The 22,850-nt window shown below is 36.9% G+C and overlaps 1 protein-coding gene across 1 annotated transcript in view; it reads left to right on the forward strand.

Annotated features, from left to right (window-relative positions):
* The window catches only part of LOC148940298 (dynamin-like GTPase OPA1, mitochondrial), a 173,823-nt gene that overhangs the window by 103,525 nt on the left and 47,448 nt on the right, over nt 1-22,850 (forward strand). The window contains 1 exon segment of the mRNA XM_089106123.1: nt 1,622-1,757. Within this exon segment, the coding sequence (XP_088962249.1) occupies nt 1,622-1,757 (136 nt within the window).

A 22,850-nucleotide genomic window follows, 5' to 3' on the forward strand; every position in this document is an offset into this window, starting at 1 on the left:
CAAAACGCCCTGCGGAGAATGAAGAACAACTAGGCACCAGGAACCTGCGGGATCACCGTCGAGCTGCTAAAGTTTGGAGGACTGGTAATGCTACTTCGGCTGCACATGCTGTTCTTCCTCGTCTGGTCAACCAAATTGATAGCTGAAGAATGGAAGGAAGGGATAATCCTTCCTCTATGGAAGCGGAAAGGTAGCCATAGTGATTGCTCGAATTACAGAGGAATCACCCTCCTGTCAGTGCCTGGCAAACTATTCACCATGTCATTTTTTGATAAGTGTATCCAGTTCATTTGTAAGTGCCACCGTATTTAGCAAGCAGAGTTCATGCCCAACAGATCCACGACCGAGTAGATATACACTGTTTGACAGGTCATCAAGAAAGCCCGCGAGTTCCAGCGCATAGCATATATTGCATTTGTTGTTTTAAAGCAGCTTTCGACTCGATTGACCGTGAGTCCCTTTGGCTGATACTAAAACGAACGGGACTCCCTGATAAATAATGCCGCCTGTTCAAGGCGCTCTACACTGGTACAAAAAGCTCCGTCCAGGTCAATGGTCACCGAAGCCCACTATTCGAGATAGATGCTAGTGTAAGGCAAGGCTGTGTTGCTGCTCCTGAACTTTTCAACGCGGTGATTGATTATGTCATGGATCGAACCACGAATCGGCTCCAGATCGGACTGAAATATGGCGAGTCCTAGCCGATTGCGACTTCTCAGATGATATTGCCTGATATGCACTTCTGCAGTTGAACTCGAGGCAGCTCTCAATACACTGTCGGAAGAAGCCCCGAATTTGGGACTATATATTAGCTGGCAGAAAACAAAAATAATGATCATCGACCCGGCATTAAATTTCGTCAACTCACCATCCTTCAACGTTTTAGGGCACACTATCGAAATTGTCAAGTCTTTTACTTACCTTGGATATGTCGTCTCGGATAACGGCTCAATTGAAAAGGAAGGCCAGTCGTGCATCGCTAAAGCTGCGTCTATTATGGTTCGGTTATGCCGTTCCTTGTGGTCAAAGCCTAACATCAGCCGAAAAGCAAAAATGCGGATCTACAATACCACCGTAAGGCATGTCCTTCTCTACGGTGCTGAAACTTTGCCGGCTGCTGCTTCTGTTCGTGATGCCATAGATGTGGCCCAAACAAACTTCCTAAGACAAATCGAAGGGATCAAGTGGTACGACTTCGTCTCAAACAACCGACTGCTGACACTAATGGATGACATCCCGAACTCTCTGCAGCTCACCATAAAAACCCTATGATGCTTTTGCCACTTGATTTGCATGTCAGAAGAAGCAACCGCCAGCTTATTTTTCAGTTTTGATCCTCCTCAACATGGCTGGAAGCGCCCCCGTAGAAGACCCCCGTTCAGATGGAGAGACAGTCTTACCCAGTATTTCTCCATGATCGGTACTGATCTCCAAGAAGCAGTCACGCTTGCGCAAGACCGTTCGGAGTGAAGGCAAAGAATCTCATCTCTCTCGACGCTGGACCACCAGCAGGAGCCTTAAATCAAAGTAAGTCAGTAATGTATTTTGCTTACTATTTTTATGTTTCGGTATTTTCGATATTTTACACCGAATCGGTATTTTATGTTTCGTTTATTTACAGACTGTTACGTCTGAGATGCATCTGGACACTCGTGAAGCTATTCGCCAGATGTCTGAGCAGTATATGTCAAATCCAAATGCTATAATTTTGTGTATACAAGATGGGAGCGTCGATGCCGAGAGGAGTAATGTTACAGGTAAACTAAACGTTACTGTATGCTCAAATAGTGTTTCATTCAGGGCACGAGTTTCCCCAGAGGGGGCTAGGCTGAAGGAGCCCCCTCCCTGGGAGACAAGAAGACATTTAAAAAAAAATTCGAAGAGGAAAGTAAGAAATATACACGTTAAAGTTGAGGTAAGAATAAAAATGCTAGTTGTTGCCCCCAACCCCCTCCACCCAGAAAGTTTTTATAACGATGCTGTTGCTTGAATGGCCTTAACTTCTCAAAACAGCGGAAAAATAGTGAACCAAATGAAATTACCGGTAAATTCTGAAATTTCAGAAATATTGTGACCTCTCTGAAAATTGTAAATTAAAAAAGAATCATGCAGCGGGAAAGCTGATTTTCCAATGCAGAGGCTAAAGCAGTGGCGGATCCAGGGGGTGAAGGGGGAGCCCCCCTACCATCATCTAACGTAGTGTACTTTACTTAATTAACGCAAGTTTGCGTTCATTAAACTTGCTCCTAATGCAAGTTTATCGGATCAACCTATTTTGCCCCCCCCCCTAAAAAAAAGTCCTGGATCCACCCCTGGATAAAGTTGGACGAACTAGCAATATTCCAATAGAGGGTAGGGATTGAGCCAAATTGAGCAGTAGGCTAATTGCCTTGTATGAATAACAAGATACAGAACATGAAATATTATGTAATCATAAGTTAAATTATAATAAAATTATAATAAATAGTAAAAATTGTTTGTGCTTACAATCTTGGAGAAAGCCAACGGTAATCTGGGGCAAAATTAGTCCTGGAGAACTAAGGGTATTCATTCGAATAGAAGATCTTAAATTATCCTACATTACTCCGAAATTCACAGGGATGAATTCCGATGGAATTAAAATCACTTTTAATTTCGAATTCCGACGAATCACTAACAGTTTGTATTACAGTGATATCCTCACAAAAAAACTAAGCCATTCCATTCGAAAGAAACGTCGTTGCCTCTTGAATAAAGGTGTTATACTGCTTCATGACAGTATGTGCCCATTTTTAAGCCTGTTAACTTAAAAAAAAAAAAAAAAAAAAAAAAAAAAAAAAAAAAAAAAAAAAAAAAGTTAAAAGGGTGGGTTGGAGATTCTACAACCTAATAGCTCAAATTTTTATTTGTTTTGATCCTTCAGACTTCAGACTTTCATTCTGAAGTCTGAAGAATAAAGACTTTAAAATCATCCCTCTGAAGAATTATCCCTCAGACTTTCATTTGTTTTGATCCCTTTAAGAGGTTCTAAGCTCAAACTTTTTCAATCTAATGAAGAGGTTCAATCTAATATCGGGTGCGAAAGTGGCTTCTAGCTAAGCCCAAAAATATTTACACCAGAGCCGTACAAAAATAAGTAGAATGAAGGGAGAAATATGTAAATGTTGCCCGAGGCTATGTTGAAAAGTAGCCAAAGTGTTATACTGATTGAAATACATTGTTTACGAGCTACTGTGATTTGTTTCGTTACCTATTGAATAACCATTGGATCTGCAGTATCTCGAGAACGTCTTAGATATGTAGTTAAAACTGATAGGGGGTATAGGGTAGGAGGCAACGGGACTCAAAATTTGTGTGGGGGTTGTGTATGGGGGGGGAGGGAGGAATCGTTGGTTCTTCGGTCCACGTAAATTTTTGGCACTGTAACCCCATATGAGAGTTATAGTCCATTCACGTCTTAGTAGCGAAGTAAATTAAAAGACACTATATGATATCAGGCTATCAAAATAGCGGTATCTGCAACATCCGAGAAAACGCTTGAGGTATTAAGTTGAAACTTTCAGGGAGTGTAGGGGGCCTCGAATATTCGATTTGAGTAAAAAAAAGGGGGGCCAAGTGGGATTAAAAAAGTTTTCTCCGATCCACCCTTTCAAGGTGTGTTGGGAGGCTAATGAACATTGAGTTTCGACCTGGGTAGAAAGCAAGAGGGGGGAGGGTGGGGAAGGGGCTAAAAAGTCTTTATCCGATCCACCCTAACATTTAAGCGCTATGCGTCCCTATTTGACCAAAGTCTGTTCAACTTTTAGCAGCGAGGTAAATCAACTGACAACATGTGTTACCAGGTGATCAAAACTGCGTGTATGCAATATTCAGGGAACTTTTTCGGGGATCAATTGGATACTTTCAGCGAGTGTTTGGAGGGGGAGGGTCTAGGAGGGAACGGGGGGAGCAGAAGAGAAGGGTTTAAAGGTTTTGGTCCCAAATCTGTTCAAGTTTTTGGCACTAAAACCCCCGGTTAGACTAGAATATATCCACGAGGAAGTTAGAAGGTAGACCGAAAGGCACGTAGTGTACTCAGGCGATCAAAATGGCGTATCTGCATTATCATGGGGAAGGGCTTTGGGGGTCGAGTGACGATTGACATTACAAAAATAAACCGAAAAAATGCATGTACAAATGGTCGTTGGTACTATTTGATATTGTTTCCACATTGTAAAAATTATTTATTTGCCAGCAGTTGGTAAAAGTGGATTTAATTATGTCAATTATCATTGCAAAATAACCCAACTTGTTTGTGGTAACTAGCCTTTTTTACGATTTTTCAAGAAATCATTAGATTTGTAAAATTAGTTTTATAAAAGTACTTTTATGTTGGGATTTACTAATTTTACTAGATTTTACTTAAAATTCGCAATACTTACAGAATAATTCGTTGTAAAATAGTGTTGACTAAATTTCTGTAAATTAATAAAATATTTTTTTTACAAATTCAAACACTTTACCAACTTGATCTTATTTTGTTTTTCCTAAATCTATTTGAACATTAAAAATTACACTTAGGACTTGTTTTGTATATTAAATAAGTTTGTGGTAAGTCTGTTTTACTAAGGCTGTGGTAATATTACATGCTATTTATAAATCCTCAAAAAATTGATGGTCGTGGTGACAATATTTTTTTGGTAAAATCGCAAAAAAAATTAAAGTTCAGCTTTCATGGGCTGGGATATGATTGTTTCTGGGACCCTGCTTGCCTCTTTTTAGCTATGTCCCCCAAGAGATTTAAGGAGAAGTCTTATTTCAGCTTATTTCACTGTTATTTTTTTAATAATAATCTTTAAAGAAGTTGTTCCGTGAAAGCTGAATTCCTAAAAAGTTTATAAAGTGAAATAATTTTTTTAGCTATTTGCTTATATTTTATAAATAAAACAAATATATTTTTACATGCTATTAATAAATCCTCAAAAAATTGATGGTTCGTGATGACACAATTTTTTTTGTAAAATCGCTAAAAAAAAAACTAAAGTTCAGCTTTCATGGGCTGGGATATTATTGTTTCTGGGACCCTGCTTGCCTCTTTTTAGCTATGTCCCCCAAGAGATTTAAGGAGAAGTCTTATTTCAGCTTATTTCACTGTTATTTTTTTAATAATAATCTTTAAAGAAGTTGTTCCGTGAAAGCTGAATTCCTAAAAAGTTTATAAAGTGAAATAATTTGTTTAGCTATTTGCTTATTTTTTATAAATAAAACAAAAGCGGTTTTTGTTCCCGGGGCCCTAATTGACTCTTGCTATTGGAACTTGCTTGGGGACGTGCTGACTATGTCCTCCTTCAAACTTTAGGTTGAAAGTGCTGTAAAGTTTTTTTTTTAACTTTTTTTTGTTTTGTTAATAACAAATTTTAAAGAAGTTGTTCCCTTAAACCTGTATTTCTGTAATTTTTATATAGTAAAATAAAAGAATGTAGCTTTTTACTTATTTTCCATCTATGAAATCAAAAATATAAATAAATTGTTTTTTTTCTACTGAACTCTGGGGCAAAATTGCCTGAAGTTCTTTGGCAAAATTCTTTGGCAAATAATACCTTTCGTTGAAATGTCATAGAATGCGTCAATTTAAAACCACAAAAATAAATGGAACCGAGCTTAAATAATCAGCTAGTCATGCTTTTTACACAAGTTTAGCCATGTAAAGCAATTGATTCAATTTTCCGGTTTTTAACTTTTACGAAAAAAAATCGACAAAATGATGACAAATGAGGTACAAGACTATCAAGGTCTTTTTTTTTGCTTTTACTTTTTATATATGTCTGTATGGTTGTGGTATTGGCAGTGAAGAAATTGTAAGCTGTTTAATGAGCATGCCGTCTTCTGAATTCAGTGTCTATATTAATTTATGAATTATTTTATAAATAGGATGCTACTGCTAATACCTCACTGCAGCACTAAGCCACCTGAGGCCAACACAGCTACGCACACTTCTCCATCCCAATATACTCAGAGCCTCCATCTTTACACCCTTAAATCTTTCCTTACGACTTCCCCCCGCCCAATTCGGGTACGATCTAATTTCGTTTGACCCTAGACGGTTGACTGAGAAAGACAATCTTTGGCAATCTGTCATACTTCATCCGCAGAATGTGCCCTAGCTATCTCAACCTTTCTCTCATTATAGCCCTAAAAAGTGGAATTGAACCACATTTTTTCGTACAACTTACTGTTTGAGATACGGTTAGTCAGTCGGGTACCCAAAAAAATACGTATACAATTTCTCTGGAAAACATCTAGCAAATCCTCCTTCGTCTTTCGGAGTACCCAAGCTTCAGAGTCATACTTGACCACTGTCATCACCATAGTATCCAATATTCTAATTTTGGTTCCTTGAACTCGGAAAACCTCTAAAAGCTCATTCATTTGGCTAACATTTTCATCTAAGATGCTTAAGTCATCAGCATAATGTTTTAATTCCCCATTTGATTCCGTGTTCTCCCATTGCCTTTCCTGTGTTCTCCTTTAGACAGAGACTTTTTCCTCCCCATTTGATTCCGTGTTCTCCCATTGCCTTTCCTGTGTTCTCCTTTAGACAGAGACTTTTTCCTCCCCATTTGATTCCGTGTTCTCCCATTGCCTTTCCTGTGTTCTCCTTTAGACAGAGACTTTTTCCTCCGCATTTGATTCCGTGTTCTCCCATTGCCTTTCCTGTGTTCTCCTTTAGACAGAGACTTTTTCCTCCCCATTTGATTCCGTGTTCTCCCATTGCCTTTCCTGTGTTCTCCTTTAGACAGAGACTTTTTCCTCCCCATTTGATTCCGTGTTCTCCCATTGCCTTTCCTGTGTTCTCCTTTAGACAGACTTTTTCCTCCCCATTTGATTCCGTGTTCTCCCATTGCCTTTCCTGTGTTCTCCTTTAGACAGAGACTTTTTCCTCCCCATTTGATTTCTTGTTCTGCCATTGCCTTTACTTTGCTTCTTAAAACAAAGTCCATCAAAATGATCCATTTAAATGGGGATAGAACGCAACATTGCTTAACTCCTGATTTAATAATGAACCAACTACTAGCCTTGTTTCCTACCTTAACCCTAGCAGCAGTGTTATTCTCATACACTAGTCTCTTTAATATATTTATCTGGTATACCATACGAGGAGCAAGTGAGTATCCTGATCAAGGCCTTTTATGGCTCTTACATTTTATTTACGGCTATGTGGTTTCGATCTTGGCAATGAAAATATTATAAGATATTTGATGAGTATGTCTGCATTTGAATTAGTTGTGTATAGAATTAATCGTGAATGATGAAATGTTCATAAATAAATTCTTTTCTTGAATATGCTGTATTTAAAAAAGAGGATTGGTCTACTTTCAGTTAGTGTTTGGAAGTAAAATAGAATAAACATAAAAAATTATGTTTTTCTTCGTCTTATATATTTTTTTTTTTAAAAACCAATCGAATGTTGTTCAATTTCCAAAAATTGTGCCAACCATGAGCAAGAACTGATGAACCTCCTGGTTATGGCCGTGCCCATGGCCGGTATTTTTAGGAATCATTCCAATGCTATTTAAACTAGCTCTAGTGGTGTGTCTTTTATTTAAAACTTTAGTTGTTTTATTAAGATAACTGCTGTAGTATATATTTTAATGTTACTGATTATTGTTTGAATGATTTTAATGTTACATTGAATGTAACCATTACACGCGCTATCTATAAATGAATTTCCTAAAAATACCGGCCTTTCTTAAGGGCATAACCAAGGGGTCCATTAGTCCTTGTCCATCGTGAAGGCTAACGTTAAGTAAGACAGGTGACACAAAATGTACGTAAACAATACTGAATTGATTCCTAAAAAACGGCCTTGGGGAATCGTATAACCACTATACGTATAACCTATAAACGCATTTCCTAAAAATAGGCCTTGTTCAAGGGCATAACCAAGGGGTTAATTAGTCCTTGTCTATCGTTGGTACGATTTTTGGAAGTAACTACCCCAAATAGAATTCCTTTCGTGGCAAATCAAAAATAAAACACGTAACACTAGAACTAGATTAAATAGCATTGGAATGATTCCTAAAAGCACCGGCCTTTCTCAAGGGCATAACCAAGGGGTCCATTAGTCCTTGTCCATGGTTGGTACGATTTTTGGAAGTGGACTACCCCAAATAGGATTCCTTTCGTGGCAAATCAAAAATAAAACACGTAACACTAGAACTAGATTAAATAGTATTGGAATGATTCCTAAAAGCACCGGCCTTTGTCAAGGGCATAACCAAGGGGTCCATTAGTCCTTGTCCATGGTCGGTACGATTTTTGGAAGTGGACAACCCCAAGTCGACTTCGTTCTGTGGCTAACGTGAAGTAAGACAGGTGACACAAAAGGTACGCTAAACAACACTGGATTGAATCCTAAAAAATGGCCTTGGGGAATCGCATAACCATTATACGTATAACCTATAAACGCATTTCCTAAATATACCGGCCTTGTTCAAGGGCATAACCAAGGGGTCCATTAGTCCTTGTCCATGGTTGGTACGATTTTCGGAAGTGGGCTACCCCAAATAGGATTCCTTTCGTGGCAAATCAAAAATAAAACACGTAACACTAGAACTAGATTAAATAGTATTGGAATGATTCCTAAAAGCACCGGCCTTTGTCAAGGGCATAACCAAGGGGTCCATTAGTCCTTGTCCATGGTCGGTACGATTTTTGGAAGTGGACAACCCCAAGTCGACTTCGTTCTGTGGCTAACGTGAAGTAAGACAGGTGACACAAAAGGTACACTAAACAACACTGGATTGATTCCTAAAAAATGGCCTTGTAGATAAACAAGGGGCCCATTACTTCTTGAACATTGATGGTGCCATTTTTACGCAGTGGACAAGTCGACGTTGAAATCCTTTTGTGGCTAACAAGGAAAAAAAAATTAAATTTTATTTCGGTAAAATCTATGGACATGTTCAGACCGAGGTGATGGTATATTTTTCTAAAACCCAAAGGGACATATATGTACATTTTGGAAGTTTTATTTTATTTGCAATTTTCTTCAGTCAAATGTTTCTAAAGTTAGATAACGAACTTCATGTTGTCGGCTCCATGCAAACCGAAAAAGCGTAAATGGTGATTAATTTTTTATTTATGATCGAGTTCGTCTAAAGCTTTGTACTGAACTTCATGTTGTCTAGCTCCTTTAAAAACCACAAGTATCATAAATCTTTAATTGTCATTATTTTTTTATTTTGCTATAATTCTTGTATGTTCTTGATTTTTATTTGTGATTAATCAAAAGAAATTTTTGCACAAAATAAGTTTTTTCAAAAAAAGTAAATGACTCCATTAAACCAAAAATGAACAAAAAAATTCAAATGAACTTATTGAAAAAAATGTGCATTGTCAATTTAATATACATATGCTGATATTTATTCCTTAAAATCTTAATTAATTTTGTTTTCTTATATTTATAAAAGTGAAAACATTTAAAAAGATTTTTGTCAGTAAAGTACAAATTATATCATGGTTTTTAGAAATAATAAGGCATAGAACCCTACTCATATTAACGTTTGATCGTTTTGAGTTTGACTTGTTCTGCTTTCTCTCTGTCTCTTGTTTTATTTATTTATTGATGTTGATTTGTGGCAGTTGTATTCTTGGTAGACTATTCGATTCTATGTTTGTTAATATTCGGTATAACAGAGTCCTTTACTTTTTTTATGAAAATCTTATTTGACGCAAAAAGTATTTTTTTTTAATTAAGTTCTGTTCTTTTTGTACTGGCATAATCTCTTGAGGGGCGAAAAACAGAGCCTCTTCTGAAGTTAGACAATCATCCCTTCCATAAAAACCTTTAATATCCCCTGGGCATAGCTTAAAACCCTTGGCCGTAATCTCTGGGGTTTGTTTCAACCCCAAAAGCCATGTTATATGATATTTAGACTATTTTGAATAGAATGGCTATCTCAAAATTTCTATCAGACGCATTTCGGGACAATACAACGTGTGTGTAGGGGTGAGAGGGTAGCTGCCCTCTGATCCCTTTGACTCTTAAAAAGAGCACTAGAGCGTATGATTACCAATCCCGTGAACCCCCTTTGAAGTTTATATGACCACACTTTCTATAAAAAAACACTATATGTCCCCAGGGCAAAACTTACAACCATTGCCCTGAGGGCTGGGGGATTTTTTATCCTCAAACAGATAATTTCCAGACCTTTCTGATAGGCTTAACAAACTGGCTATATCGAAATTTGATTGTAAGTGTTTGGGGAAATCATAGACGTGGTGAAAGACATTTGCCCTCTGATCACTTTCGACTAATAAAAAAGGCACTAGTCATCTCAATTTACAATCGAATGATCCCTTTTTGAAGCTTCTACGGTAAGCGTTATATACCCCAAGGGCATAACTTACGATCCTTGTCATGAGGGCTATGGGGGGAGGGTTGTCATCCTCAAAGACATAATTTCCAGAACTTTCAACTAAATTGAACAAAATGACCATACCAAAATGTCGATTGGAAATGTTTGGGGAAATGATGGGCATTGGGGGGGGGGGGTGGATTTACCCTCTGATTACTTTCGACAATTAAAAAGGGCAATAGCCCTCTCAATTTCCAATCGAAAGAGCCCTTTTTGAAGTTTTTACGAGAACAATTTCTATATGACATTATATGCCCCCAGGATATAACTGACAACCTTAGCCCTGAGGGCTGTTGGGGGTTGTCATACTCAAAAACATAATTTCCCAACCCTTCAACTACGTCCAATAAAATTGCAATATCAAAATGTTGATCGGAAGTGTTTGGGGAAAGGATGGGTATGGAGGGGGACATTCGCCCTCCGATCGCTTATGACTATTAACAAGGGCACTAGCCCTCTCATTTTCCAAATGAATGAGTTCTTTTTAAAGTTTCTACCACAACACTGGCAAAGACCTAATTTCCAGAACTTTCAACTACTTTGAACAAAATGTCTATCTCAAAATTTTGATTGGATGTGTTTGGGGAAACTTCATTCATTCACTTCATTCACTTCATTCATCACTTCATCACTTCATCACTTCATTCATTCACTTCATTCACTTTCGACTAGTAAATAGGGCACTAGCGCTTTCAATTTCCAATCAAATGAACCTTTTTTTAAGTTTCCACGACAACGCTTTCTATAAAACCTTATATGCCCCCCGGGGCATAACTTACAACACTTGCCCTGAGGGCTTTGGGGGGAGTTTCATCCTCAAAGACATATTTTCCTGACTTTTCAACTATGTTGAACAAAATGGCTATCTCAAAATGTTTCTTTGATGTTTTTGGGGAAATGGTGGGCGTGCGAGAGGTGTTGGTTTTCCTCCAGTCACTTTCGACTAATAAAAAGGGCACTAGCCCTTTGAAGTTTTCGAAGTTTCTATTACAACGCTCTATAAAAACTTTGTATGCCCCCAGGGCATAACTTACAACCCTTACCCTGAGGGGTGTGTGTGTGTGTGGGGGGGGGGGGGGGGGATCATCCTCAAAGACCTAATTTCCAGAACTTTCAACTACTTTGAAAAAAGTCTATCTCAAAATTTTGATTGGATGTCTTTGGGGAAATGGTGGACGTGAGGGGGAGGTTAGTTGCCCTGCAATCAGTTTCGACTAGCCTATTAAAAAGGGCACTAGCCCTTTCAATTTCCAATTGAATGAATCTTTTTTGGAGTTTCGACGACAACATTTTCTATAAAAAAAGAACCTTATACGCCCCCAGGGCATAACTTACAACCTTAGCCCCGAGGGCTCTGGGGGGAGTGTCATTCTGAAAGACCTAATTTCCAGAACTTTCATCTACGTTGAACAAATGGCTATCTCAAAATTTTGGTTGGATGTGTTTGGGGAAATGATGAGTTTGAGAGGGGGGCAAGTTGCCCTCCAATCACTTTCGACTATTAAAAAGGGCACTAGCCCTTTAAATTTCCAATCGAATGAGCCTTTTCTGAAGTCTCTACTAAAACTCTTTCTATAAAAACCTTATTTGCCCAGGGCATAACTTACAACCCTTGCCCTGAGGGGTTTAGGGGGTTTGTCATCCTCAAAATCATAATTTCCAGAACTTTCAACTACGTTGAAAAAAATATCTATCTCAAAATTTTAATTGAATGTGTTTGGGGAAATGGTGAGCGTGAGAGGGGGGTTAGTTGCTCTCCATCAACTTTCGACTATTAAAAACGGCACTATCCCTTTCAATTTCCAATTAAATGAGCTCTTTTTGAAGTTACTACGACAACAATTTCTAAAAAAAACTTATATGCCCCCAGGGTATAACTTATAACCCTTGCCCTTGAGGCTCTGAAGGGGTTTATTATCCCCAAGAGATAATTTCCAAAACTTCGACCTATGTTGAAACACATGGCTGTCTCAAAATTTTGATTGCATATGTTTGGATAAATGGTGGGCGTAAAAAGGGTGCTATTTACCTTCCAATCACTTTCGACTATTAAAAAGTGCACTAGCCATTTCCATTTCCAATCGAATGAGCCCATTTTGAAGTTTCTACGACAGCGCTTTTTATGAAAACCTTACATGCCCCCAGGGAATAACTTATAACCCTTGCCCTGAGAACTGTGGGGGATTGTCATCCTCAAAGACGTAATTTCCAGAACTTTCAACTAAGTTGAGCAAAATAGCTATCTCAAATTTTGATTGGATGTGTTTGGGGAAAAGGTTGACGTCAGAGGGGGGTTAGTTGCCCTCCAATCGCTTTTGACTACTCAAAAGGGTAATAGCTCTTTAAATTTCTAATCAAATGAACCCTTTTGGAAGTTTCTACGATAACGCTTTCTATAAAACTTACGTGCCCCCAGGGCATAACTTACAACCCTTGCCCTGAGGGCTGTGGGGGAGTGTCGTCCTCAAGAACATAACTTCTATGTGGAAATCAACTACGCTGAAGAAAATGGCTATCTCAAAATTTTGATTGGATGTGTTTGGATAAACGGTGGTCGGAGAAGGGGTGTTAGTTGCCTTCCAATCACTTTCGACTATCAAAAAGAGCACTAGCCATTTCAATTTCCAATCGAATGACCCCCTTTTGAAGTTTCTACGACAACGCTTTTTATGAAAACCTTATATGCCCCCAGGGCATAATTTATAACCCCTGCCCTGAGGACCGTGGGGGATTGTCATTCTCAAAGACGTAATTTTCAGAACTTTCAACTAAGTTGACCAAAATAGCTATCTCAAAATTTTGATTGGATGTGTTTGGGGAAAAGGTGGACGTGAGAGGGGGGTTAGTTGCCCTCCAATCGCTTTAGACTATTAAAAAGGGCACTAGCTCTTTTAATTTCCAATCGAATGAGCCTTTTTGGAAGTTTCTACGATAACGCTTTCTATAAAACTTACGTGCCCCCAGGGCATAACTTACAACCCTTGCCCTGAGGGCTGTGGGGGAGTGTCGTCCTCAAGAACATAACTTCTATGTGGAAATCAACTACGCTGAAGAAAATGGCTATCTCAAAATTTTGGTTGGATGTGTTTGGGGAAATGGTTGGCGTGGATGGGGTGTTAGTTGCCTTCCAATCACTTTCGACTATTAAAAAGGGCACTAGCCACTCCAATTTCCAATCGAATGAGCCCTTTTCGCAGTCTCTACGACAACTCTTCGATACGAAGTGCCCTGGTCTAGAACAAAAAAACAAAAACAACAAAAAAACATCGTTCTTTACTTAGGCAGCGCGATTGCACTGCCTATGATTTAATTTTCTTCAGTCAAGTTTTTGAAAGCTAGATAAAAAAAACTCCCATTTTCTCTAGCTTAATGGAAAACTATAAAAACCGCAATGCTTCAGTTTTACCCAATTTTATTTTTTTAAATTTATTTGTAAATTGATTTTCTTCAGTCAAGTACTTTTAAAGCTAGACAGTGAACTTCGTATTGTCCAGCTCCATGGTCAACTATAAAAGCTATAGAGATTTAATTATTTGTGATTTTTTCAATTTTTGCTTAGTTTTTATTAGTATTTTTTTATTTTTAATTTGATTTTCTTCAGTCAAATGCTTTTAAATCGAGACAGTGAATTTTATGTTTTCAAGCTCAAGGGACAGCTATGAATAACGGAATGGTTTAGTTTTTTCTTAATTTTTTTATATTTTAATTTTTTTACGTTTTTTTCTTAATTTTATTTTCTTCAGTCAAGTGCTTTTAAAGAAAGACAGTAAGCTTCATGGTGTCTTGCTCCATGAAAAATCAAAGCCACAAAGCTTTAATTTTTATTTAATTTTATTATTTTTTGATATAAATTTTGTATTAATTTGTTTTACTTGTGATTTGGTTTTCTTCAGTTAAGAACTTTTAAAGCTAGATATTGAATTTTATATTTAAATAATTTCTTAGACCATACTGCTTTTCCATTTACGAAAAATTAAGTCATAAAAATGGGTTTTAATTTTGATAAACCAGTGAGTAAATACAAAAGAATAAACACGTAACTAAACAAACACAATTTAAATTTCTCGGCTTTATATTTGGGTGCGTTTCTGAACGAAAAAAAAGGAGAAAATGAAACAAAAAATTTTTTTTTATAAAACTTAAACTATATAAAAAAAAAAAGTACTAAACACACGAAGAGAAAGAAAAAACAAAAGAAAAGAAATATAAATAAATAGGATTCAAAACTCACATATTAAATAAACACTTCCCTGCACTGACGTGGGAAGCTTAGAGGGTTTACCCCACTCCCCCCACCCTCCAAAAAAAAGTCCGACTCGTAAACAAATTTTTCATGAATTTTTTAAAGTTTTTAAAAACTTAGCTTACATCAAAATAAAACATACTAAACTTTCTCTTCGTTGTATTTAGTATGTTTTATTTTGATGTAAGTTAAGTTTTTAAAAAGAACATTTTTTGTTTCATTCTTGTGGCTCTGTGGAATACTATTTGGTTTTTATTCTTGTTCATTTTTTTATATATTTTTTATTTTATTCAGTGAAGCGATTTTAAATTTATGCTGTCTAGCTAATTATAAAGATGCTTTTGACCTCTTATGGCCACTAAAGATATAAAATACATCATTTCCATTACTTTCTCCCGAGGAAAATTAAGTCTGAAGATCATTTATCAAGATATGATCTTGTTTATTACTTGTTTATTTGCGAATTAATTAACGCCATGGAAGCGACATTTAACAAAAAACAGATTTCGTAACTTTGAATAGAATGAATGGCTCATTAATTTTTTATTTGACAGTAGTTAATTGTTTAAGAGCGGACTACGTCTGATGCGATCATCCGTTAAAATTGTAGTTGTATTTGATGTGTGAAAAGGTTTGATGGTATTATCATCATTAAAAAAACAACCTTGACACGGTTTATCAGGAACCGATCCTTGTTATAGGAGTTGTTGTGTGTTAACTGGATCTTTGCCCTTCCCCTCCTGGGGAAAATCATATTGAGGGAAAAGTCTGTTTTGTTTCCTTAAAAAGGAATTAGCGTCGAAGATCAGTACAATATCTTAACCGAGGTTCTCTCGGTCCTGACAGTTTCAGTTGAACTATCTGCAAGGTCTGAAATTTTAATGCAGATGGTAAAGGTAAAGAATACGGCATTGGCTTTATAGTCCCTACCGGCAGTGCTGATCTCCGTTTCTTGGCCCTTCAGCCAGGGAGTGTAATCGGGGGTTGGGGGCCAACCATGCTGGTTACCTTCCCCAGATTTCTCTGGGTACACATTTAGAATTGGGTCGACTCTGGCTGAGCTTACAGAATCACACCACTGACCCCCCTCCCAAACCAAATAATTGGGTACAGTAGGATTCGAACCCTGGCCCTCTCGGACAAAGAATTCTAATTCAGCGCACCAATCCACTCGGCTAGGACGAGATTAAAAATCTATCAAGAATCAACACGTCGTCTTAATTGAGGTTCCCTTTGCCCTGAAATTTTTAGTTGGGTTATCTTCAAGGTTTGCAATTTTAATACAGATTAGCTTAAAGATATGTCTGGCAAATAGAAGAAAAAATGAAGTTCGAGGATGAATACATTGTCTTATGCGAGGTTCTGTTTATCCTAAAAGTTTCAGTTCAGTTTTCTACAAGGCCTGTAATTCTAATGCAGGTGATTTTAAAAATTTGAATCTTTCATATTAAGAATCGATATAACCACATTTCCCCTCCAAAATCTATTGTTCTCTTTAAGGTACCCTTGGTCATTTAGAATCGATTTAGAACCTTGGTCATTTAGAAGCGATATAACCACATCTTCCCTCCAAAATCTATTGTTCTCTTTGCGATACCCTTGGTCAAAGTTAAATTTGATAGGAATCAAATGCTTAAGAGCTGCTTATATCTGATGCGATCATCCGTTGTAAAATATAGTTGTATTTGATTTATGAAAAGCTTTTATTGCCTTGCCATAAAAAAACAACCTAGATATGGTTTATCAGGGACCGGTCCTTGTGGCAGCAACTTTTGTAGGAGAACTGTATCTTTCCTTTACTATCCTGAGGAAAATTAAGTTGAAGAAAAAGAGTCTGCTTAGTTGTCTGTCTAAAAGGCCTGCAATTTTAAAGCAAATGAACAAAAAGAAAATTCGAATTTTCAAGCGGTTCGTTACCACGAACTGTAAGTAAGGAGCGACTCGGCCCGACAGAAAGCGAAATGCTTAAAAAGGAGTCTTGATAACAATAGATCCTTCAAAAGAACTTTGCTTTTTGTGCTGTTCCGGATATATAAAATTCGTCAAGTTTAAAATTATCCATTAAAACCCAACAGCCTGAAAAATTTTGCCTGATTTTTGAAAAAGAGGGACCCCCAAAAAAGTCAAGTGATCTTAATGAAAATCACATTGTCAGATTAAGCATATCAGAGAATCCCTACTCTAAAGGTTTCAAGCTCTGTCTACAAAAATGTGGAATTTTGTATTTTTTTTTTTTTTACCAGAAGAAAGATCACGGTTGTGTGTTTATTTACTCTGTTTTTCCTCCCTGGGCTGATTGTAGTGACTCAATTGTTCTAGAAGATCGGGAGAGGGCTTATTCAACCGGAAATCGAAAGATCTAGTGAACTTTTTTAGTGACTATAAAGGTTGGAGGACAACTAGCCCCCCTCCCACGCCCCTTTTTTCTTAAACACATCTGAAATCTAATTTTGTAAATGGCCATTTGATTCAGCTTAGTTGAAAGGTCCAATAACTATGCCTTGAAGAACGACATGCCCCCCCCCCCCCCAAGTCGCTAGGGAAAGGGCTTTAAGCTACGCAAGTTGTCCATTGTTCATATATAGTTTATTTTACTGGGAAATATAGGATTTTGTTTTTTTAGGGGGGGGGGGCTCTGTGGGGAGGAAAGTTTTCGGGGGAATTTTATAAGGGATGTTTTAAACGGGGGAGAGAAGGGAATAAACTGGTATGATTTGAAAAACGGAAAGAAATTAAAAAAAACTTTTTCAGCTAAAAGTAAGGAGCTACATTAAAAATTAAAGCGAAAAGAAATTATTCCGTATATGTGGTGGAATTTCCATCCTCAACCCCTGCTCTTTACGTGGCAGTTTTACTTTCTAGCCCAATTCTTTAAGAAAGACTTCTAAAACAAAAGTCGTTGAATTTGAATGAGTTTTTCGGCTTTGAAACGTGTAAAGATCGAGGGTTGGGGCAAGGGGCCGGACACCTCCTTTACGGATGAATTTACTTTCGTTTTAAGCTCTAATGTTGCTCCTTACATTCAGTTGAAATAACTTGTTTTTTTTTTATTTAATTACGGTAAAAATCAACGAAACCAAGTTTTTCTTACAAAAATCCATTGTTTTCGTTAAGGTCTCTTTGGTCCAAGTTTATATTTGACATGAGTTAATTGTTTAAGAGCTATTTACGTCTCATGCAATTATCCTTTAAAAATCTAGTCGTAGTTAATGTGTGAAAATTCTTGGTTGCATCATCTTAAAAGAAAAACCTTGACATGGTTCATCAGGAACCGATCCTCCGAGAAGAAGTAAAAGAAGTAAATATTTTGAGATGGAGGAGGAATGTATGTTGCGTTGCTGTGTCGGCCTCAGGCGGCTTGGTGCTGCGGTGAATTGTTAGTAGTAGTAATAACCAGAAAACGTGGGACGAAAATTTTCAATTTGATATTTGATTGGCTTCAAAGAGCTCCAGCGATGCATCTAGAGCTGTAGCAAAACAGCTTTGGGTACTTGTATGATATAGTCCCGACCACTCAAGTTGTTCATCCATTGACGCATTGTAGAACCGTGTTTTTGAGTTTGATTCTTTCAGCTTAGCGTGAGACAAGACAAAGAGAAGTGACAGAATAGATGGAAAATTTAAAATTTAAGCTATATGTTTTGCACATAAGGGGTTAAAGTATTTGGACTGTTTGAAGTCATAAAACACTTCTTACTTTATAATATACAGAGTAATCTTACCTAACACATTTTGCATGCAGACCCGCTGTATTTCACCAACCCCTTCCCCTCCCTAATGTGCAAATATATAGCCCCAATTATTTTCTGAAGTATTGTATTTTTATCATGCTTTCGTAAATCAAACAGTTAGTGTAACGAACTTTAAGTTAGGAACGATCCGGCTTGATTGGAACCAAAACCCTATAAAACGGGTTTTTGACAGCAATAGATGCATCAAAAGGATCAAATTTCAATGCCGAATACAAATGTATTACTTTCATCAAGTCTAGCTATACCCATCAAAAGTTACGTGAGAAAATTTAACTGATTGTCGAAAAAAGGGGGAAAGACCCCCTAAATGCTATATAGCCTTAATGAAAATCACACCATCATATTTAGCGTATCAGAGAACCCTACTATAGAGGTTTCAAGCTCCTATCTACAAAAATGTGGAATTTTGCATTTTTTGCCAGAAGAAAGATCATGGATGCGTGTTTATTTGTTTTTTTGTTTTTTTGTTGTTTTTTTTCTCAGGGGTGATCGTATCGACACAGTGGTCCTAGAATATCGTGGGAGGGCTCATTCGAACGGAAATTAAAAGTTCTACTGTCCTTTTCAAGTTACCAAAACAAAAGGAGGGCAACTAGGCCCCCTCTCATGCTCATTTTTTGCTAAAGTCACCTGATCAAAAATTTGAGATAGCCATTTTGTTCAGCATGGTTGAAAACATGAGAACTATGTCCTTTAGGATGACTTAATCCCCCGAAGTCCCCGGGGGGAGGCCTGAAAGTTATGAACTTTACCCAATATTAACAAATACTATTGGTTATTAGGAAGTATACAGACGTTTTCAGGGGGAATTTTTTCTGGTAGTAGGGGGGTGGATGGGTAGGGGGTTATTTGGGAAGATCTTTCCACGAAGGAAGTTTTTATGGGGGAAGGGACATTGCTATGAAGGGGGCGCCCGATTTCCCATCATTATTTAAAAAAAAGGTCAGAAATTAAATATATAAAAAACAAGTTTTCCAACAGAAAATATTACGTGTATGATTGGGTTCACCCCCTAGTCAATACCTCGCTCTTTAAGCCAAAGATTTTTTAGTACTTTCATAAGAGCTATTTATTCTAAATAACGGCCTTAGTGATTAAGGGGTCATTTTTAGAGAATTGGAACACAATCGAAACTTTAGCTTAAAGAGCGAGGTATTGACTAGGGGGCGAGCCCCTACTATACATATTAAAAATATATGAATATAGTTAAATAAAAGTTCGTTACCTATGTTAATTAGTAAGTTACGTATATTTATTACTAATGAAAACGTTCGTAAATAAAATTAAACAAGTTTCGAGAAAGCCATTTAACCAAATAAAAGTAAAATTAATATGCAAATTTTGTTTTAATTATTCATGTATGGTGAGCCAAAATCAAAACCTGCATGAATTCAAAAACGTTCAAAAATTAAATAAAAAAAACAAGTTTTTTTAACTGAAAGTAAGGAACGATGTTAAAACTTAAAACGAACAGAAATTATTCCGTATATGAAAGGGGCTGTGCCCTCCTCAACGCCTCGTTCTTTACGCTAAAGTTTGACTTTCTCACAACTCTTATTTTTTTAAATAATAAAAAACTTTAGCGTAAAGAGCGAGGCGTTGAGGAGGGGACAGCCCCTTTCATATACGGAATAATGTCTGTTCGTATTAAGTTTTACGTCGTTCCTTACATTCAGTTAAAAAAACTTTTTTTTTATTTAATTTCATTAGGATTGAGCGTCAGAGAAACAGGTTCTACTTCGATGAAGAATATTAGGTTGGGTCTATATCATAAAAGTACCCAGGTTTGTTCTAGTACATTGCAACAAGACTCTTTTCGCTGCCCTGTCATTTACTTAGTTTCCTAGAAAAAAATGTTTATGCTAAAAAAAATAATTGATCAAAGAAGCACAGTTTCTGAATATATTGAAAACTAGTCTGCACTTAAAAAAAAAAAAAGTACAATGAAGTGAGGTTTCAACAGGCAAACGGCCAGGAATTTAGTTGTTGGACTGGTAGGGGGGGGGGGGGAATTTCGTGAATGACAAAAAGATTTTCAATTCACAGAAAAACTGTAAAAAAAAACGAGAAAAAATTAACGATAATAAGGTCTCTGGGGGAGGGTGCTAGAGCGCCTTGAATAACATAGGGTTAGAGCTTTAGTAAAATTGCTCCATTGTAGTACGGCAAGACATTGTTTTTCTTTGAAAAAATTGTTTCTCTGTCTTAATTAGGACTTCTACCTTTTTCTATATTTATGCTTCATTTTAATGAACTAAAATTTCAAGGTTTTTTTTCAATATTTGAAATTTGCTATTCAAGGTCATGCTAATGCCTTAATTTCATTATTCTGCATTTTCAATTCATTTTAATTAGTAGTATCTTGACATTTTTTAAAAGGAAAAGTTTGTATCTATTAGAGCCCCGTATTAATATTGTGATATGTCTTTTTCTGTAAATTAAAAAATGCCATCACTATTTTTTTCATCTCTCAAAATTCCCTTCAATATTTTTAAAGTACAGCGGGTCTGCATGCCTAATGTGCTAGGTAAAATTATTCTGCATATTATATAGTAAGAATTGTTTTATAACTTCACACTGTCCAAGTAATTGTACCCCCCCCCCCCTCACCCTAATGTTCAAATATATAGCCCAAATTACACATTTTCCATCTATTCTGTCACTTCTCTTTGTCTTGTCTCACGCTCAACTGAAAGAAAATAAAGAAAAAAACAAAACAGTTCTATAATGCGTCAATGAATGTATAATTTGAGCTGTAGGGGGTTTATCATACAAGTACCTTTTTTCGACTCGTAAAAATTTTTTGACTCAGATAATTTCGGAGACCACACTGCCTTTCCATGACGATAAATAAAAGTTCAAATAGGGATAAAATCCTTTTAATAGACAGTGATGATAGAAATTCACAAAAATACTAGATATTTCGGTCACATATACAGTGACTGTCATCAGTAGTAAAACCCTTCAGAGTTTTACTACTGATGACGGTCACTGTATATGTGACCGAAATATCTGGTATTTTTGTGAATTTCTATCATCACTGTCTATTAAAAGGATTTTATCCCTATTTGAACTTTTATTTATTTTTTGACTCGTGACTGACACAACGAAATTGAATATTTATAATTCTGAATCATGGTTTTTAGCAATGTCTACCGTCTAGTAAACCGAACCACGGCCCGTAGCTTTGTAGACGAAAATTGAAAAAAAGGACTGCTCCCTTTTTATTATAAAAATGTTTTTTTATGTAAAGCTTTTTGAAAATAGTAATTTTCATGCATAGTCAACTGAAAAGTAATTTGTAATTATGAAGAAAACGTTCTGGGTATTTCAAAAAACAGTTTGTAACCTCTTAAGGGTGACGTCAAATTAAAGTTGCAGAACGACTTGCTATAGAGACTTACCCGTTCTTACCCGTTCTACTTGCTATAGACTTACCCGTTAGACTTACCCGTTCTACTTGCTATAGAAATACCTTGCTATAGGTATTTTAAAAGACAGTTTGTAACGTCTGAAGGGTGACGTCAAAGTTGCAGAACGACTTGCTATAGAGACTTCTTGTCTTTATCAAACAGTTCGTGGTAACGAACTGTAAGTAAGGAGCGACCCGGCTCAATGGTAACCGAAACTCTAGAAAACGGGTTTTTGATACCAATAGATATATCAAAAGAATCAGATTTCAATGCCAATTTCAAATATATAACTTTCATCAAGTTTAGAGCTACCCATCAAAAGTTAAGCGCCTGAGAAAATTTGGCTGATTTTCAAAAAAAGGGGGAAAGACCCCCTAAAAGTTATAGAACCTTAATGAAAATCACACCATCATATTCAGCGTATCAGAGACCCCTACTGTAGAGGTTTCAAGCTCCTATCTACAAAAATGTGGATTTTTGCATTTTTTGCCAGAAGAAAGATCACGGATGCGTGTTTATTTGTTTGTTTGTTTGTTTGTTTGTTTGTTTTTTTTTTTTCCCAGGGGTGATCGTATCGACCCAGTGGTCCTAGAATATTGTAGGATGGCTCATTGGAACGGAAATTAAACGTTCTAGTGCTCTTATTAAGTGACCAAAAAAAATGGAGTGCAACTAGGCCCCCTCCTACGCTCATTTTTTTACCAAAGTCACCCGATCAAAATTTTGAGATAGCCCTTTTGTTCAGCATGGTCGAAAATATGATAAATATGTCTTTTGGGATGACTTAATCCCCCGAAGTACCCAGAGGGAGGGCTAAAAGATATGAACTTTACCCAATGTTAACATATAGTATTTGTTATTCGGAAGTATACAGAAGTTTTCAGGAGGTTTTTTTCTGCTAGTGGGAGGGAAGGGTGGGTCGGGGGGTATGTTGGAGGATCTGTTCATGAAGGAAGTTTTCATGGGGGAAGGGAAATCGCCATGAAGGGGGCGCCGGACTTGCCAGCATTATTTATTGGTTATTGGGAAGTATACAACCATTTTCAGGACGGATTTTGTCGGG

The sequence above is a fragment of the Artemia sp. Qi Xiang Cuo genome, chromosome 20 (genome assembly GCF_049724085.1).
Source record: "Artemia sp. Qi Xiang Cuo chromosome 20, ASM4972408v1, whole genome shotgun sequence".
NCBI classification, from domain to species: Eukaryota; Metazoa; Arthropoda; class Branchiopoda; order Anostraca; family Artemiidae; genus Artemia; species Artemia sp. Qi Xiang Cuo.